General features: G+C 33.2%; 1 protein-coding gene across 1 annotated transcript in view; it reads left to right on the forward strand.

Annotated features, from left to right (window-relative positions):
• LOC122808690 (alpha-2-macroglobulin-like) overlaps positions 1 to 19,484 on the forward strand; it is a 1,814,690-nt gene that overhangs the window by 1,018,592 nt on the left and 776,614 nt on the right. The window contains exon 17 of the mRNA XM_044079678.1: positions 5,241 to 5,364. Within this exon, the coding sequence (XP_043935613.1) occupies positions 5,241 to 5,364 (124 nt within the window). The remainder of the gene's footprint in view (positions 1 to 5,240; positions 5,365 to 19,484) is intronic.

Consider the following 19,484-nt stretch of genomic DNA (forward strand, 5'->3'; position numbering starts at 1 on the left):
AATGACTCCAAGGTCTTGCAGTCGAATGTGCCCAAGCCAGGCACAGGGAAGCTCTGAATAAATGAGCACATACAAACATATACATTTTTTTACCAGTAGGATGAAATACTTTTACACAATTAAGCACTCAGGCCATAGGATGAAATACTTTTACACAATTAAGCACTCAGGCCAATCAGATATACACACAATAATCCTTCCACCAGCAGTTCCCAACTCAGATGGTTTGAATCAGCCCTCAGCTTTCACCAGAGTCCAGAAAAACACTCTTAATGCAATAATGCCAACCAACTAGTTTTTTTATCTCAAGTGGAGCAACACATGCTTTACAACAAAAGGCAGAATTCCGACAGTATCAGGAGTCCTTGGAAACAACTTCACAATCCTGAGAAAAGTTCCAAAATGCAGAAAAAATGTATGGAAACATAGTAAAACTTCTGCAGATGCAGAAAAATTTGCAAAACTTAGAAATAGTTTGGCAAACTCAGATTAGCTTTTTCAGTATCAGAGGTTAGCAAAAATCAGAATACTGTTAAAATGATCTAAGAGAAGTACAGTTTGAAACAGATGGCATTTCTTTAACAAGTACAGGCTGAAAAACAGTGATAAATACACCAGATCAATACATGCAATACAGAACTGTTAAATAACATTTGAGATAGAGCAAGTGCAAAAATACTAGATTAATCAACTCTACAGATTAGTTTAAATGAACCCAAAGTCTTATAGTGGAATGTGTCCAAGCTAGACACAGAGAAGCTCTGAATAAATGAGCAAAGTCTCACAAAAATGTAAGGCTTTTATACCAGCAGGATAAAAGACTTTTACATAGTTCAGCCCTCAGACCAGTCAGATATACACACAATAAACCTTCCACCAGCAGCTCCCAAATCAGATGGGTTGAATCAGCCCTCTGCTTCCACCAGACAAAAACTCTCTTAATGCAAAGCAAATTAGTTTTGAGCTCAGGTGGAGTAACAAATGCTTTACAACAAAATGCATTATTCCTGTAGTATCAGGAATTCTTGAAAATAAGTTCACAAACCCAGAGAAAAGTTCCAAAATATAGAAAAATATATGCAAACATAGGGGAACTTCTACAAACACAGAAACATTTTGCAAAATTAGAAATATTTTGGCAAACTCAGAACAGCTTTTGCAGTATCAGAGGAGGTTAGGAAATATTAGAATACTGTTAAATAATCTAAAAGCAGTACAGTTTCAAAAGATGGCATTTCTTTAACAAGTGCAGGCTGAGAAACAGTGATGAATTTAGAAAAATCAATAAATGCGGCACAGGACTGTTAAATAACATTGAGACAGTTAGAGCAAGCACAAAACATATTCATATCAGCTCCACAGATTGTTTAGATGAACTCAAGATCTTGTAGTCTCAGGTTTCCAAGCCAGGTACAGGGAAGCTCTGAATGAATTAACACAGTCTCACAAAAATATGAGGCTTTTTGCTAAATTGGTCTATCCCTGTCAACAAATGTAATAAAATAAAAAAACAGAATTGTATAGAATTCATTTAGCAGTGGCACAAAATATTTCACCCATCCAAAATGCAAAGCATAATTGATTTGTATTGTTGCGGACACTACAACTTAATAGATCAGAGGTTTCTCAATGCAAGACTCTACAGCATGCACCTCTAAGACTATGGTTCATCCAACTGAATACAGAAAATGTGCAGCAACAGGTTATATAGGATGGACAGGTAGGACACTCATAGCCAGGATAAATGGCCATACATACATGATCACTTCCAGAACTGACTGATAAACCAGTGGCAGCACAGCTACCCCCCCCCCTTTCTAATCATTCTCTTTCAGAAGTCAGATATGTTTCTTTGGGGACATTTATGAACACCTCTAAAAAGAAGAAAAATGGAGATTAAACTAATTTAGTTCTTCATTCTGACATTAGGATTTTGAATCTGCATCTTAGTTTTTATGATGAATTACAACACTTAAAAACTTTTTTCCTTGAGCAACTAACAAGTACTTAGTTATACAGAAGAATAACACATGTGTGTTATAGAGGCAATGCATGATTTTTTGATGCATTTTAGCTGAATCCATAATGCTGGGTGTCTCAGAAGGTTCATAGTACTTCACAGCCTACTGAGTTTTTGTAATATTGTCATCTTTTTTCTATTCTTGAAAAGACAGTAGTTATTATCACGCTCTGTAATATTTTAGTATTTTTACACATACCATATCACCATTTTATAGGTTTCTGTACATTCTAAGGTATAATCTTATTGTCTCAGCAGTCCCTACTGTTTTTGTAAAACAACACTGTGATCTTTTAAATCAATGCATTTACCTTACATAGCTTTCACAAAAAGACAGACCAGTCATAAATTATAACTTTTTGTCTTCCTTATCAGCATTTAATTAGTCTTTCAGCAGATTTTTATTTACTGTGATTTATGTTCCCATTAAGTGTGACCTTAGATGACCTTAACTCGTATAAAGTAGTTTTGCCTGGTATGATCATAGGTTTTAATGTAACATTGTAAGAGGGCCTCGGCCCTCTGGTTTTCAGACAAGTCATGATCCACTCTTTTAAGGTGTGAAATTCTCTGTGTAACTCTGTGCCAGATTCCAACAGGCTTACTCTCAGTGTATGTGACTTACTTCACTGCAAAACCTATGTATGAACAGGCTTACTATGGATTCTAAAACACTTGCTTTCACACATACACATACACACACACACATACACACACACACACACACACACACACACACACACACACACACACACACACACACAGAGTTTCTGTGCATGGTTTCTTTTGTCAGAACTCTTAAAATTTGAGTTAAAGCGTGAATGTTTTCTACACTGGCATTTTCAATTTTTTTCTTTTAGCCAATGAGACCGAAATGAAACATTCTTTTATTTTCTTCTGTTCAAGGTACATATGGTATTTTAGCACTGTATGTAACATCAATAATGTTTTAAGTCCTGCCAATGGATTTCTGTTAGTCAAAAACCCTAGTAATTGTAAAATTCACACTGGTCCAATAAAGGTTATCACATCACTTGTATGCTAATATTTTTTTCATTTCAGAATTGATGAGTTTTCATTCTGTAAAGTCAAATCCTGATACTTTTTGTGATCGCCTTGTCTTATGCTATATATGCAGACAACTGAGATACTAACCTCTTCTCGATTTAAGTACTTGAAATTTTAAAGCAGTCTGTTGTAGGAAAAAAGGAGTTTATGTATCAAGGTGACAAAAATTATGAAAGGGCCCTGGTATTAGAATATACCCCACAAACAGAAAATATTAAATGTATAGTAAGAAAGAATTGGGGCATTTTGAAAACAAATCATGCTATTTTAGAGATATTGGGTACGGAACCTAGATTTGGGTACAAAACAGGAAGGAACTTGAAAGAAGGTTTTTGAGGGTAGAGTGGATAATATGTTAAATAAAAAGCAAAAAAGGCACTGTGAAGTGAGGAGCTTGCCCACAATGTGTTTATGTTTGTGAGGATAAATACACCATTTTGTATAACTATTCTAAAAGTAAAGCTATCTTTCTAAAGGGGATTGTGGCACAAGTAATGTGGCTTATTTAGCAAGGTGTTCTGCATGTCCCACATTGTATGTAAGTAAAATGGAATGTAGGCTAAGAAAGAGAATCTAAGAACATGAATATAATATTAGGAAATGCAATTCCAACAGTGCTTTATATAAGCATGTATTAAAATGTTCACAGTTTAAGAGGTTTATGTTCAGTATTTTAGAAAAAGTGCAGGATAGTCCTAGAGGGGGGATAATAACATTTTATTTGAAGCAAGGGAAGCAAAATGGTAAATTAAGCTTAATGCCAGTCAACCCCGTGGAATTAATGAAGCCATTGTTATAAATCCCCTATTATCTATGAGAGCTAATATGGCCTATTAATACATATATATATTTATATTCATCATTTTTGGAGGGTAAACAATATGTTTTAAATAATAAGAGTTTCTTAAATGATCTAGTATTTTTATGGATATGATATTTAAATATAATTCTGGAACCAAGAATGAAACAATTGCTTACATTGCTTGTAATTGTCTAGTAGATATATGGTTGAATATTATGTAGTAAGGTTAATACAAGTTATTTTTATCATTTTATTCATCTTACATTTATTCATTCTTATCATTCAGTAGTTTTTAATATAGTTTTAGCAGCTTCTTTTAAATTTAGGAAACATACTTTAAGGTCTTAAGTTAGAATTGTTATAAAATGCCCATCAACACTGTATTATGGGACAAGACTTTCCAGCATAATTCTGGTAACAAAGGGTTAACATGCTCATTTATGTAACAGATTATGTCATCAATTAATGTTTATAAAAGTGGATAGGAGTTGTGAATTAAGAGATTCTGAAGAAGTCCAATATTTATGGATGAAAGCACTTAATCTAAGGTTTGTTGAATTAAAGTTTATTTACTCTGAAGGATTGTTAAGTTGTGGTTGCAAGTGTCGCTACTTTTATTTGTTTTGGTTCTTGATGAGTTGTTGAGTAGTGGCATATTGCTTGGTTATATTATAGCAGTAACCCATGCCTGGGTGTGGGTAATGCTGGATTTACCCACAGTTGGTGTGGTTTGGTCACGAGGGTGAAGCCCGAGTGGCCAAAGACAACCGTGGGTAAATCCAGCATTACCCACACCCAAAAGTGGGTTATTACTATTATACAATGACATTATTTAATTACTTTTCTTAAATAATGGCATTGTATAATACATTCTTGTATGTTAAATGGGTTTAACATAGCGAGACAGCTTTAAAAAAAAAGCAACGGAGATGCTCCGTTGCTTTTTTTTAAAGCTGTCTCACTATGTTAAACTTGTTTAACATAGTGAGACAGGTTGTAAAATGCAACGGAGATCTTGCGTTCTCCGTTGCTGTAAAAAAAAAAAAAGAGTTATACTAATGGAAAAAGTCCGGGTGACCGGACCTTTTTCCATTACTATACCTCTGATTTACAACGTGCATGCTGACCAATCAGCATGCATGTTTTGGAATATTAATGGGGGGTTGTCGTATAATAGGAGTTTATGTATGAGAATTGCTTCTGTTTTCAGACAGGCCAATAAGGTTGATCAGCACTGTTATTTATGCTACTTAAGATTTAGGAAATTGTTTACTCACAGGTCCTCTGGTATCACAAATTACATGGGACTGTATGCACATATTGATTTATATATACACTTTTTCATTTCAGAAAGTTGGGCTGAATTTTTTAACTGATATCAGTATGAGAAAACCAGTAGACTGCTACCCATATGCCACCCCTGGGCTTTCAATGCCATTCAGAGCACCAGAGGGAGTAGGTATTGCATTTCCAGGTATGTAACAGTTATTTATTTCTTTTTTAAATAAAATTATTTTCCAATGGTATCCTACAAGTATATCCAGCACAGATATGCTTCATTTTACAGAGAGGCTAATGACAAGAGAGTTAGGAAGAAGAGGAGAATGACATTGTAGTGCATGTAGCACAGTGATTACACACTGATATCCAAAAAAGACAAATCGGTTAAGCCCTACTATAGCTTGAGACCTGATCTTCACAAATGTTAAGCAACCCCTGTTTAACTTGTTAAGGTTGGATCTCATACTAACCAATCAAATCTGCCCGTACTGGCCAGCAAATGACATTCAAGATTTGCTTCTGTCGGCTGTCTGTGCTGGTAATGGACCCCTGACTTCCTCTTATAAACATACAAAAACTGCTAGAATAATAGGATTTATGTTTACCTGCATTTTTTGAAGGATACAAAGCATGACATTCAAATGTGTGTAATTATTTAGAGATTTCAATCCTCAGTGATTTTTGTCAGAAAACCAAAGATTTTATAAGAAACAGACCAAATGTATGAGGCAAAAACCTGGACATTCTGAGAAACTCTAGACAGCTGAGAGACACAGTTCAAACATAAGAGACTGAGTTACACTGTCTTTCTGACAGCACTTGCTAAGTTCTTTATGTCTCTGAAAGCTGACAAAACACTGAGCACTTTTTTCTCTAATCAGTAGCACACGGAGCAGATAAAACTCAATGCACTCCAAAAAAGTTATGATCCGGTCTCTGATCATAACCTTTAATTGTGTTCTCAACATGGATGCCAAGATTCACCTCTTGACATTCACTGTTGAGGTGAATTTCTTGGCATCCATATCTCAAATACATAACAACTGGGTTTTGATCAGCAACCTCCGCATAATCCTTTATATTACACACAGAGGATTTGCACACTCCATTTAAATCGAGCTACCTCTTGGCATAATAGCAGCAATGCAGTGGGAGAATCACACAGAAGGATTCACTAATTTGCATTCCGATCTCACTTGACTTTATGTATTTATGTTGCTCATCTTACAGGTGCCTGAAAAGGACAGTGGACCACATCCGCACTGCAACCATCCATAAATATGCAGTCACAAATATGGAATGACTATGCATTGCATTAAATATCAGCTTATGTTTTTAAACATCAGGACATTTACATTTCTTCAGTAACGCTCACTGACATGTTTCAAGTTATTTACAGTCAACTGTGCTATATGTACAGAAACATTAAGAAATATTCAAACAAGATTTTTGAAATATTTAAATTGTGTTCTTTTTCACTAAGAGAAAATTAAAATATACCCAGACATTTTCATTTGTATAAATCATATTTTATTTGCCATATGCTTTTTTCTTTAAAAAAATCTTTAAGAAACTACCACCTTTGTCTCTGTAAATCTTGATCTCATCTAAAAATAAAAAAGGAATATATTTAACTCTTTATGTATTTATCTTTATTTGTTAACAATATAGGTGAACTGGTGGATTGCTCTTTTTTTAGTCATGATATGGGTTGACAGTGAACAAAAGTGTACAGTCAGAAAATGATTTGAATATTCACACTTGGCAAATTTTTGTGCAACAATGATTCCCGGTATCATGTTTTCATACATGCACAAAATACATTGAAGAAAACATACTAAAAAAATGCACATGAGTTGCTGGAATACAAGGAAAAAAATCAGTGTTTATTCCATAGCACTTCTGGTAAAATACTGCAGAATGATTACTACCTGCCAATCACTCACATTAACACTTTCTGCCAAGAGCAGCTGCCCTCTTCACTCCACCTTACCTATGACTCTGACTCAGGAAACCTATGTCATAGACATGTTTTTTTCTCCTCTGTACCACATGGATAGGTGGCAGCTTACATTCTTCAGCCACTCACCACTCCAGTTCTTTTTTTCTTTGACTAAAATTTAAATTTTAATATTACTGCATTCATTAGTAAATAAATAAATAAATAAAATGACTAAAGTAAACAGAATTGGCCCCATACAGCATTCGTGACACAATCCAGCTGTCATTTCACTTTACATCCTAGCTGTCCATTAAACACGGAGTTCAAACTAGTAAATTAGCATGCTATCTATATATCTTCTAACCTTTATACTAACACCATAAAGCTGTAGTATTTTCAACATTTGCATAGAGCCTGCATTCAGTTTGTATATGACCCACATTATCAAACAGTTTTGTCATAGGTTTAATAATTAAACCTTCTGGTTGTGACACTATTATATCTTGCCTTATCTCTGATAAATAAAGTAATAAATACTGCATGATTTTCCTTCCATTTTTCCCAAATCTGCTATAAATAATTTGTATATTCTTATTTGCAAACTTTTAGTCAATAATGTATTGTCCATGTTATAGCAATCTAATGGGCTCCAATTTCTTATAGTCTTTTTATCATATTTCTTCCAAACAAACTTTAGTATGCTGAAATATAATACTGTTTTTATTTTTTGATGCCTACAGTTTTTTAAAACTCTTCTAAATACACTGGCTTGACTAACTGTTATATCCTTATAAAACGGATAGCTTATGTCATTTATCCCAGTTGAACCATAAGCATTTCCTTGTTGTCCAAACTTATTGCTTATTGGTATCTTCCTTTCTATCTATATTTAAGAACATTTTTATTAATTTAACATATTTATAAACTATTCACATGAAGGAAGAAATTGAACATCACACACTGTTATACAGTGTTCGGGGTACATTGAATCATCAAGGTAAGCTTATACAATTATCACATTAAGACTCTTAGTATTTCAACAGCAACATTTAAAGGCTATCCCGACTATTAAAAGTCTCAGTATGATTTACAGATCTTGTTCTGATCAATTCTTTTTCAGTTTTACATAGTATTGCTGTTAAATTTAAAAATTCTTTGAAAGTAGAAACTGAGTTTGATTTCCATTTTTTTGTAATAACTTTTCTAGCAGCTGACAAAAGACTCCAAAACATTTTTTGTTGTTTGGTATTTACAGATACAAGAAGTATAGCATTCATTAGTATTACTGATCTACTTAAAGAACAATTATCAGACTATAATCCCTTAAAGACAAACTTATCTCTTCCCAATATGCATTTAATTTTTCACAATCCATAAACACATGTGCCCAATCAACTTTTACATTTTTACTACATCTCCAACAAACTGAAGAAGGCATTTTACTAAACGTATAGATTTTATATGGAGTAACAGTCTATGCATATATTTCCACATAAAAAAACTTTCCAGTATAAACTTGAAGAAGTTCTAGAATTTTGCATCAGAATTAGTATTATTATTTAAAATTAACTGATATAACTTGGACAAGCTTCCTTTGTAGATCAATTTACCTTCGATGATAGCATTTGTATATTCATAAAATGGAAGAATAGTGCTCTGTTCCTTTCTACTCATATTATCTACAAATTCATTTCATTTCTTACTGACTGACAGGTTAACAGATTCATCCAACTTATGATTTTCATTAAATGGTCTGGTGAATTAGCATTTCCTTTTTCGAAGCAATCAGATCATAATAATAATCCATTCTTTTTAGTAAATTCATTTTAACATTGTTCTGAGTTTCCTTAAATCTAGAGGTGTTCACAATGGGAAAGCCCAAAAAATTCCATTTTGATATTAATAAAGTTTTAAAAGCATACTTCTTAACCTTTTTAAGATTTGATTTCATATATGCTGAGTATAAAAATTGAAATGAATTTCCTTCCGAGCTAAATTTCATTAACCAGATGAAAGAATTATTGCATATTTCTAATTTATCATATTTGATAAACATAAGAATTTAGTAAAATATGCTCCTGAATGGTTTTCCATTGACTAGTGTAAGTTGCGTCTATCCAGAGTATAACAGAGTTAACATTTACATCAATAGAATAAGATTCTACAGCTGGGAAACTAATACCACCATACTCCCATAACTTTACAGGATTGCTATAAGCAATTATCAGGAATTAAGGATACTATAAGAATGAAGTTAACATTTTTTCCATTTTCTTTAAACATTTTTGTCAGGTAAAGGTTCTTGTCCAAACACACCCAAAGTGAAGTAGACACAAGTAAAGTAAAATGAAAAACACACCCAAAGCTGAAGGTAACTGGAATAAATGTTGCCAATCCAGATGAATAAAATCCAAAGCTTTTAATATGTGAGGGCTTTCGCAATGATCAACATTGCTTCATCAGCTTTGGGTGTGTTTTTCATTTTTGTCAGGTAATATGTATATATATATATATATATATATATATATATATATATATATATATATATGTGTGTGTGTGTGTGTTTGCCTGTGTGTGTGTGCGTGTGCGTGTGTGTGTGTGTGTGTGTGTGTGTGTGTGTGTGTGTGTGTGTGTGTGTGTGTGTGTGTGTGTGTGTGTGTGTGAGTCTGTGTGTGTGTCTACTTCAGATCACTGAAATCCCATTTCACTGATTTTCATTTCACCGAGACCAAATCACCTAAATTTCACAACACTGACAACTCATTTCACTGAATCTCATTTCACTGACAATGTACAATGCTAAATTTCAAAAGACTAAATGGGAAACCATAGACAAACACACTCACAACACTAATGACTAGCTTTTTCCAGAACTTAAAAACTACTTACTTATCCTCTTAACAGAAACCAGACAATATAAAACTAAACTAAGTGGGGGACCCCCAACCCCCCCAAAGTGGGGGTTTGTGCCCTCCATACCCCCTAACTATATATACTAACTACAGAATCACACTACAGTGGGGAAAAGGGCATATACCTTTTACTTGTGTCACAGTACTCTACACGCTGCCACTACTGCTGGGAACACACAAAACATCCGGCATATTACTTTAGGTACTTCCCATACAAATGTAAAGAGACCTACCCACATTTAAAAACACTGCAACACCACTTTCTGCATTACTATCGGTATTCTCACACTCAGCACTGTAACTTACAGAAATTCTTTCTATCACAAACAAGTTAAAGGTGAATAGAAACTCACATCAGGTATATAGCTTACAATTCAGTAAAATGAGATTCAGTCAAATGAATTTAAAGTATTTTGAAAATTAGGTGATTAGGTCTCAGTGAAATGAATTTCAGTGAAATGGGATTTCAGTGATCTGAAGTAGACCCATAAATATATATATATATATATATATATATATATATATATATATATATATGGTTTTACTTTATAATCTCAAAATGCTGAAATATCGAATTGCAGTATCTCGAGACTATAATACTGAAAGCCCAGTTCCGCAAAAGACCACATAACCAAATCCAGAAATGTCAAATCAGCAGTTATGGTGGTGCACTGTGTTACTGGATAGCTGGAGATTTAGGTAAGTCTTTATATTTTAAGGGTTTTGTTTAGGGATTTTATTGTCTGCTAGTGTGTTGGGAAGTTGTAGGTGTAGGTTAAGGTATATATGTAAGAGTGTGAGTGTGTAAGTGTCGAGAATGGTGGAGTTTGTATGTATGTGATGTGTGTTTGTGCAAAAGGAATGTAGATTATGTAGTCGTGGGTTTCATGTCTGTGTCATTTTTAGTGTGACCTCGGAGTTGGTATATATAAGTAGCAGGGGTGTGGGGTGCAGGAGGTCTTGCCCCCTGCTTATATGTATGGTAGGTGTTTGTATGTGTGTTGTTTTCTTTGTGTGTGTTTTGTTTGTTGTAGTGTGGGGAGGAAGGTGTATGTGTGTTTGTTTGTGTGGTGTAGGGTGTGTTTAAAAGTCGCGGTTTTGAATTTTGTGGTTTTGGAGTTTCGGTATTTTGATTTTTCAGCTTTATAAGCTTGAGATACTGAAATTCAGTATTTCAGTATTTTGAGATTATAATGTGAATCCATATATGTGTGTGTGTGTGTGTGTGTGTGTGTGTGTGTGTGTGTGTGTGTGTGTGTGTGTGTGTGTGTGTGTGTGTATAATCTTGGGTAATATAATCATTTTTAATAATTAATTAATCTCCTCAAAAAACTGAAGTAAATATTTTATACTCTACATTTAATAATGAAATTGGTCTATATGAGAAAACTAACCTATTATCCTTTCCTTGTTTAAATATAGGTGAGATTACAGAACATTTCTATGAGGAAGTAATTATTTTGTCACTCTGAATTATCCTGAAAATGTCACTCAGTAATTCTAACATATTGAGCAGAAGCATACTATATAATTCCATACTTAAACCATCTAACCCTGGTGCTTTGCCATTTCCCTTTTTTAAGATTCTTTAATTTTTATTAGGGTAATAGCTTATTCAACAGAGATATTTGTTGGTCATTAAGCTTATTAGTAAAATTTTTCTTTAAATACTTGTTAAATTTGTAATCATTGGGATTATTTTAATCTTTATTAAGATCCTCATGGAATTTTTAAAAAATATTAAGCATTCGCTCTATGTCTGAAGTAAGCTTATTAGTGGGAAGATTTTGGATATTGTTGATCTGTGCCTTTTTTCTTAACATCGTACTTCTATTAGCTAACCAATGTAGATTGATTCAAGTCATGGCATGACTGTGCAATTTTATTTTTTCTAAAGCTGTGTCCATTTTATGCATTAAAACTGTTTGATATATTGTCATTAATATTTTAATAACTTCAGTATTATCCAGTTTCTTTGTTTGTTGTTCAAACCTTGCTTTGTGTATTTCATCTTGTATTTCTAACAACTATTTATCCAACTCTTTTATTTTATTACTAGCCCAACTTCCCATTCTATATTTAATATTTATTTTAAAGAGTCCCATAATATGACTTTATTAACCTGATCTTTATCATTCAAAGATAAAAAAAAAATCTTGGTTTGTTCCTTAGGGTAACTCTTATTTTTTTTTAATTTCATCATATTATTGGGATTCTATAAATAAACTTGAAATTTTCTTATCTCCATTAATATATTAATACTTAGTGCATTCTGATCAGATAAAGGACAAGGGAGAGTTTTAAAATAATTATCCCATGAACATAAGAATAATGAGTGAAGAGCAATTACTTATTTTCTGCTTTTACTATTAAATCACCTATATTATTATTTCTAATCCATCTGTTTAATGCTTTAGCTGATGTCAGAATTTTAGCTTTCTCCTGTTCATTTGTATCTTCTATACTAGATATGCATGCTAAAATTAAACTGCCATTTCAATGACTTTGTAGTAAGTTCAAATGATCTTTAGCCACTTTTGCATCTATTTCAGGGACCCAGTAAATATTAGCTATTGTATAGAGTTTGACATTATATTTAATTATTACAAATGTATACATTCCTTTGGAATCTTTAATGGATTCCATGGTCTTAGGCATAACAGTAGAGTTTCTCCAAAGTATAGCAGTTCCTCTACTCTTTTTTGTTAAAAAAGTAGATGATAACATTTTGTAAACTAAGTTATTTAAATATCATATAGTTTTATCTATTGAGTCTCTTTCAATAATATAATGCCACCTCTATTTATTTTTAGATATCTTATTAATGTTTTCCTTTTATTGCCATTATTTAATACATTTACATTAATAGATAATAGATTAAAACCATACATATTGTGTATTGAAATAAGATTTCTTTTAAAAGATAATATGACACATTTGTCTACCATTTTAATTTAATTGTATATAAGACTCTAATTAATTCCTCCAAAACTAATGTAACATTCCACATTTTTGAAGTCTTCATTTCTATAATCTAAACCACTAAAACTCAAAAATAATAAAAACAAAAAAAGTCTATAATTGTACTTGTATATATTACTAATAAAACACAACCTACCATGGATACCAAAGTTCCTAGTTTTCCTATCAAATAGAAAAACGATTATACCATTTCTCTACCTAGCAAGACCTAAAAAATCACTGAAATCTAGCAAAAACCTACTGTGGCTTTCAAATAATATTATATAGAATTTGAAAATAATGACAGAATATTTATTTAGTTATATATTTGCCATTTAAAAGTATTCCTCCATTACTACATACAATTTTAATAATCCTCTTCTATAAATCACAAATATTAAATAATCCAAAAATGTGTATTATATACCTGTTTATGTTATAGTAGTATAAATTAACCATTAAATAGTCTTAACATTTTCACTCATTCAATATTATTATAACTAAATCTCTAAATAAATAAGTAGAACAGAGTGAGAACTAAAGAGATAAAGATATCTATAAACGTATAGATGACAGGTAATCAAATCATGCTAAACTATTACACAAAAGGAAAATCAATGGACATTTATATTTATCATGCTAAAAGTTATACACATATTTTATAAATCTAATAAAAGTTCTGGCATAATTTTAAAAGTGCAAGTGTGTGTATCTTAAAATTGTGTAACACTCTTCATATGACAAATATAACAATATTTAAAAATCATTTAGCTTATTAAACTAATTCATAAAAATATGTACATTATTGAGATCAAAAAGAAGGTCTTGCTATTTCTATGTAGTCAATAAAAATTGCAGTGCATTCAAATGTTGCAATGTGATTAACTCAAATCTCATTCACCCTTTCCGGGTTCAAACATATTGAAAAATCTACTTTGCTTTCTATCAAAATGGATGTACTGATTCAAAAATATAACACTCCAATTTCAGCTCTGAATTTTGAAAATAATTATTTCAGATAGACTTAGTGAATCTAATAACACACAGTATGCAAAAAGCTCCAAAGTTCACTTGGCAAGGCTTCAAATGTCAGCTTTCAGGATATTTTTAAATATGTTATATGATGTTCTATGTAAATTATGAGTTCTTTTACATTCACATTGCTGCCATATGCAGATATGTGTAATGCATATATTTTTATAAGCAGTTTGTTATTTAAATTTATGTTTTCTGTTTTATCTGCCTACTAATATTCCTCCTTATACTACTTAACGTGTCTCTAAAATCTCCCATCAAAGAGATATTTAATCATTAGCTCTCTATTAGAGTTCACAGTATGTGTATACATTTCTTAACTTACTGATACTGCTCTTTTATTAATCTTACATAGTAGATATTCATTCCTTGTGCATTTGAATATTATTCATAAGATGTTTACTCTGCTTACTCTTCTTATTAATTCTAAAAATTGCGGTGGCGGTGCTGCGGTAGCGTTGTTGCCTCACAGTTAGATGTTGCCTGTTCGATTCTCAGTTAGAGCATCTTCTGTGTGGTGACATGCGTGAATGGGCGTTCCTTCATTGAAGGTTGTGTGTTGGGCCCGGCAAGTCAGCACATAAAAACCTACTGCCAATCATTAGCAGACCGGAGTTCCGCTGTGGTGACACCTAACCAGGAAAAGCCAAAAGATACAAACAAACAAACTCTTCTTATTAATTCTAATATTACAAGCAATTGTGACTATATATAAAAATCCTGCTTGTTTAATTTGAATGTATGTTTTTAGCCATTGTGAACTGTTCTGATCTAAGCTTCACATTCTGATTTTGGAATTTGATTACACCATATGAAAATGACAATTCATGGCACACAGTAGCTGATAATTTCCTCTGTAAGTTTCTATTTCTTTTTAGTTTTTTAAACTGTTTTAATCAGTAACAAATATCTAACTTTTCATCTCTCCATTAATATTTACAGTTAGAGTTAATAACACTACAACATAAGCATTGCTGCATAACATGCAGCAAAATGTAAGCAAATTATATGTCAGCAACAGCTCAGTATAAAAGATCAATTTAGATTTTTTACCATTTCTTCAATTCTAAATAAATATTTTTCAAAGATTTTATTTTGAGTATATTTTTCATATATATATATATATATATATATATATATATATATATATATATATATATATATATATATATATATATATATATATATATATATATATATATATATATATATATGGGTACACTTCACATAATCGAATTACTGAAATCTCGAATTTCGTATGGTCGAGACCATATGATCGAGATTTCAGTAAATCGAATATGTGTAGTGTTGAAAAATAAAAGTTTACTTACCTTAATACATTGCATACACACAGAGGCAAGGATTCTTGTACGCTCTGTGTGTACGTAATGTTTTATTTTTTTGTGTGGTGTTGACAGGTAATGAGAAATCTCCTGTTTTGCGCTTCCGCATACAGCGCAAGACAGGAGATTTCCCATTTCCCCACTGTAGCGCGATCTTGGAGTTGGTATATTTAAGTAGGGGGGGTGTGGGGGGCACAGCCCACACATAGTGCAGGGCGAAGCCCCCCTGCAAAAGCGAAGTTTGTCTTTTTTTTTTTTTTTCGTTTCATTTCAGAAGTTCGAGTTTACAAAACTCAATGTTTTGGTTTCGGTTATTTGAAGTTCGAGATTTTGTAAATTCGAGCTTCTGAAGTCAATCCATATATAAATATATATATAAATATATATATAAATAAAGTGGCTTTAATATTGTTCTTTATAAGTTCCTTAATTGGTGATAAACAGTATTTTCTTTTACTCATTACATTACTGGAATAACCATTGTTAATTCTGACTACATGTTCACCTATATTAATAGATGGGCTGTGTAATGATGTGAGGTAGTGCCAGCATAGCTAGCTAGAGTTTTGTAAATAATTAAATGTAATTTGAATAGCAAAATGATTTGTACAGATACTTGTGTTGAAAATGTATTTGTAAAGTTGTCTGTGTTCAAAAGGTTTCAACAGTGGGTCCTGCTGAACAGAAAAAATATACATGTATATCAGACTGTGTATATATATTTTAACAGAATATAATGGAAGGGAAGAGGTTAAGCAGTCAAGTGACTTTTAAGAAAAATAACATGAAATTAAATTACTTAGTTTAAGCCATAAAGATTGTATCTCACAGGTTTGAATGCATTCAGAGATGCAATGTCTATGAAAACAAGGACTAGGAATATTGCTGTATTGTCATCCTTACTGGTGAAATAACTGGTACCCTGGAAGAGGGGAAGTGTTGAAATTGTTTTATGGTTCCTAGGTGCTACCATAAACCTAGCAAAACTCTAGATATGTATTTTTACACATCTATGCCAGAATCCTGGCTCAACTCTAGTAAAGGTGATAGTGTGGGAACTAGGGTCAGGTGACCAGATGTGACATTATTTTGCAGCCAACACTGAAATAATGTTTAGATACTGAGAGACTGGCACTGAACAGTCTGTGGAATTGACAATACTACTCACCTGCCTTGCAGTAGTAAGTAACTAGGGAAGATTAATTATTTTAGTCAGTTAGGAATATATAGTGAGATTAGTTAAGTGTTGTTTATCTGGCTGTGTGAATCTTTCCATCTGTGTTATTTTTAAATATTTCATGTGATTGACACTCTGGTGTTTATTGTAAATAGATATTCAGTATTCTCATGATCTTTTATTATTTACTATTAAATTTGTTTAAACTTTCCATTGTGGCTGGTCTTTTGGGGAAATATTTAACCTTTGACAGTACACACATTTATTTGGTGGCACTGTGGCTCTCTGCACCTGAAAGTCTTGCAATTTAGTCAAACATTACCATTTGTATTAGTATTAATTTCACTTAGTATAATTGGATACCCTGTTAACAGCCTTAGAGTAACTGGCTGGTGGCAGTGAAACTGCCTTATAGTCTGGGCAAAGGTGGTATAGCGAGTAAATCTGGGCCAGCCTTTCCCAGGTGTGTGTGTGTGTGTGTGTGTGCGTGTGTGCGTGTGTGCGTGTGTGCGTGTGTGTATGTGTGTGAGTGTGTGTGTGTGTGTGTGTGTGTGTGTGTGTGTGTGTGTGTGTGTGTGTGTGTGTGTGTGTGTGTGTGTGTGTGAATCTCAAAGCATGTGTGCTTCAGCTAATTGAAACAGGGACACAGAGCTCATTACTGGTCAGTGTGGATTCTTATTTGGAACCTGGAGAGAGAGAGAGAGAGAGTCCAGCCACAGGACTGGCATGTGTTCCCTGTGTACTCTTAAGGGAAATTGTGCTTAGTGCAGAGAGCTGGATCTGAAAATACTGTGTTGTCTATTTCTCTCAAAGTGAACATTCCCCTCTGGTGACCATGGTGAGGATTAAGGCTTCTTTATCACTGGCCCAGAGAAGGGATGTCACAGGTTACACCATGCTGTTTTGAATATTTGATCTTTTTCTAAGCTGGACGTAAACTTAACTGAACATTGTGGTGATTTTTCCTTCTTTGAAGGCGCTCTCAAAGATCTTTGTGCATGTCACTGAATATTCCCTTTTGACAGATGTATTGCAATCTCAGAGTTGTTATATAAGTGTGTAAGAGATGTTGGGGGGGCTTGCCCCCCTGCGAAAAAGAACTTTAGAGGAGTAAAGCGATCTTTGAAATTCTCTCTTCTGCTGCAGTTTTGGACTTTTTTTTCAGCTTGTTGGCACTCAACATTTCCAGTGCTAACATTTCAGTAGGGAGCCATATATTTTACTTTTGTAACATTACCTCATTTGTAGCACATTCTTTTAATACATTTCTCTAAATATATCTTTTCCAGTAAGTTATGTAACTCTGTTCACATTTTTATCTTCTGTTTATTGCTTACTTGAGTCTACTGAACAGATATTCATTAACTTATCTTTCAAGTTGCTCACCTTGTCACCAGTATTTAAAGCAAGTCTAATATCCAAAAAAGGCTTTAACTTCTTATTTCAAAACTGTTCATTTGCTCTAGTTATTATTTTCCCTAACCCTAGTTTTACTTGTTTCATATTAAACTTGCTGTTAATGTTTTATGGTCAGAAAAGTTTGTAATTTGATATGCATATTTGCTATCTACTATACCTTTAATACCGTTTATTACATAGTTAGTTAGGATTTATATTATTCCGCTCTTACAAGTAAAATCCTCCCATTAGATTTTTACCTTACTCACTACCTTTTCCCTTTTTGTACTGTCTTAATGCTTCTTCACAGCACAAAACTGAAATGCCCTACCCATATTATATTTATTAATACATGCCTCTTATTTATTTAAATATCCTTATTATTTTATTTATTTAGTTATTTTTAGTGGATGTATACATATTACAAAATCTAGAGTGTCTGTCCTTTAAACAGTCAGAAATTTGGGACCTACCAGCTTCCCCCATTAAAGCATTTTAAATTAGGGAGTGGTATTCATAATCCTGCAGTTCAGATATGCATGATAATCAGTAAAGAGTGCCACTATGGCCTTATGTAAATGTGCTAAGAGTGAACAGTTGTCACTGACTATGTCAAATCTTAGTCCTGCACTGAAACACCCACAAAAGATTCATATATCTTCACTAGTGTAAAATGTATTACAACTAGTGTACTTATGTGTGACTGAAGCCATATGTACGTAAAGTCACAATTTTATTTTCAGCTATTTTCTGCGTATCACCATGTCTTAGTATGCTCAGATCTTGTGGGATTTTTATGGGAATATGCTAAGAGTGGCACTTAAAACTATTCTCCAGTCATAAATTCAAATAGCTATGAGATTCTGTTTATTGAATATAAGGGAATCCTTATGTGGACACCCTAACTGATTTTTTTGTAAGGTTAGAAAGGAGGAACAGAGAAGACAAGGGACACATATATTGAAGACATGAAGGGGGTTGTGCTGAAGGAGGTGGGAGGGGAAGGAAGGGTGCACTGTGTTTTTTGTGGGTGATAAATGCTTCATTCATCCATCCATCCATCCATCCATCCATCCATCCATCCATCCATCCATCCATCCATCCACATCCATTTTTTCCATTTTTGCACATTGGGTCAGGATGTCACTTCAAAACTTATAATCATCTAGAAATAATGTTCATGCCACTCTCATTTTTCCAAAATGTTTATGTTAAGAGCGAGGTTAGACAAAGAGTAATGGAATCAGTATTAACATAGAGGATGACAGAAGCATTAAGGATTTCACAAAATATAAAAGACAGAAAAGACATGCAGAAACACTATGGTGGGCTGATGTTGGTGGGTGCACAATGCATACAGATAGCAGATAGATACAAAATGAGTACAAGGACTAAATATGAAGTATGGGTCACACCCCATTCTGGAGGCATCAACTACCCCACCACTCTGATGGACCTTGAGAGGGGGATCATGATGGTCTTGGGGTGGAGGCCTCCTGATGCTTCCTGATTGAAGCTGACCATATTAGTGAGGCTTTCACCCAC

The sequence above is a fragment of the Protopterus annectens genome, chromosome 8.part0 (assembly GCF_019279795.1).
Source record: "Protopterus annectens isolate FY-2018-M chromosome 8.part0, PAN1.0, whole genome shotgun sequence".
Lineage (NCBI taxonomy): Eukaryota > Metazoa > Chordata > Ceratodontiformes > Protopteridae > Protopterus > Protopterus annectens.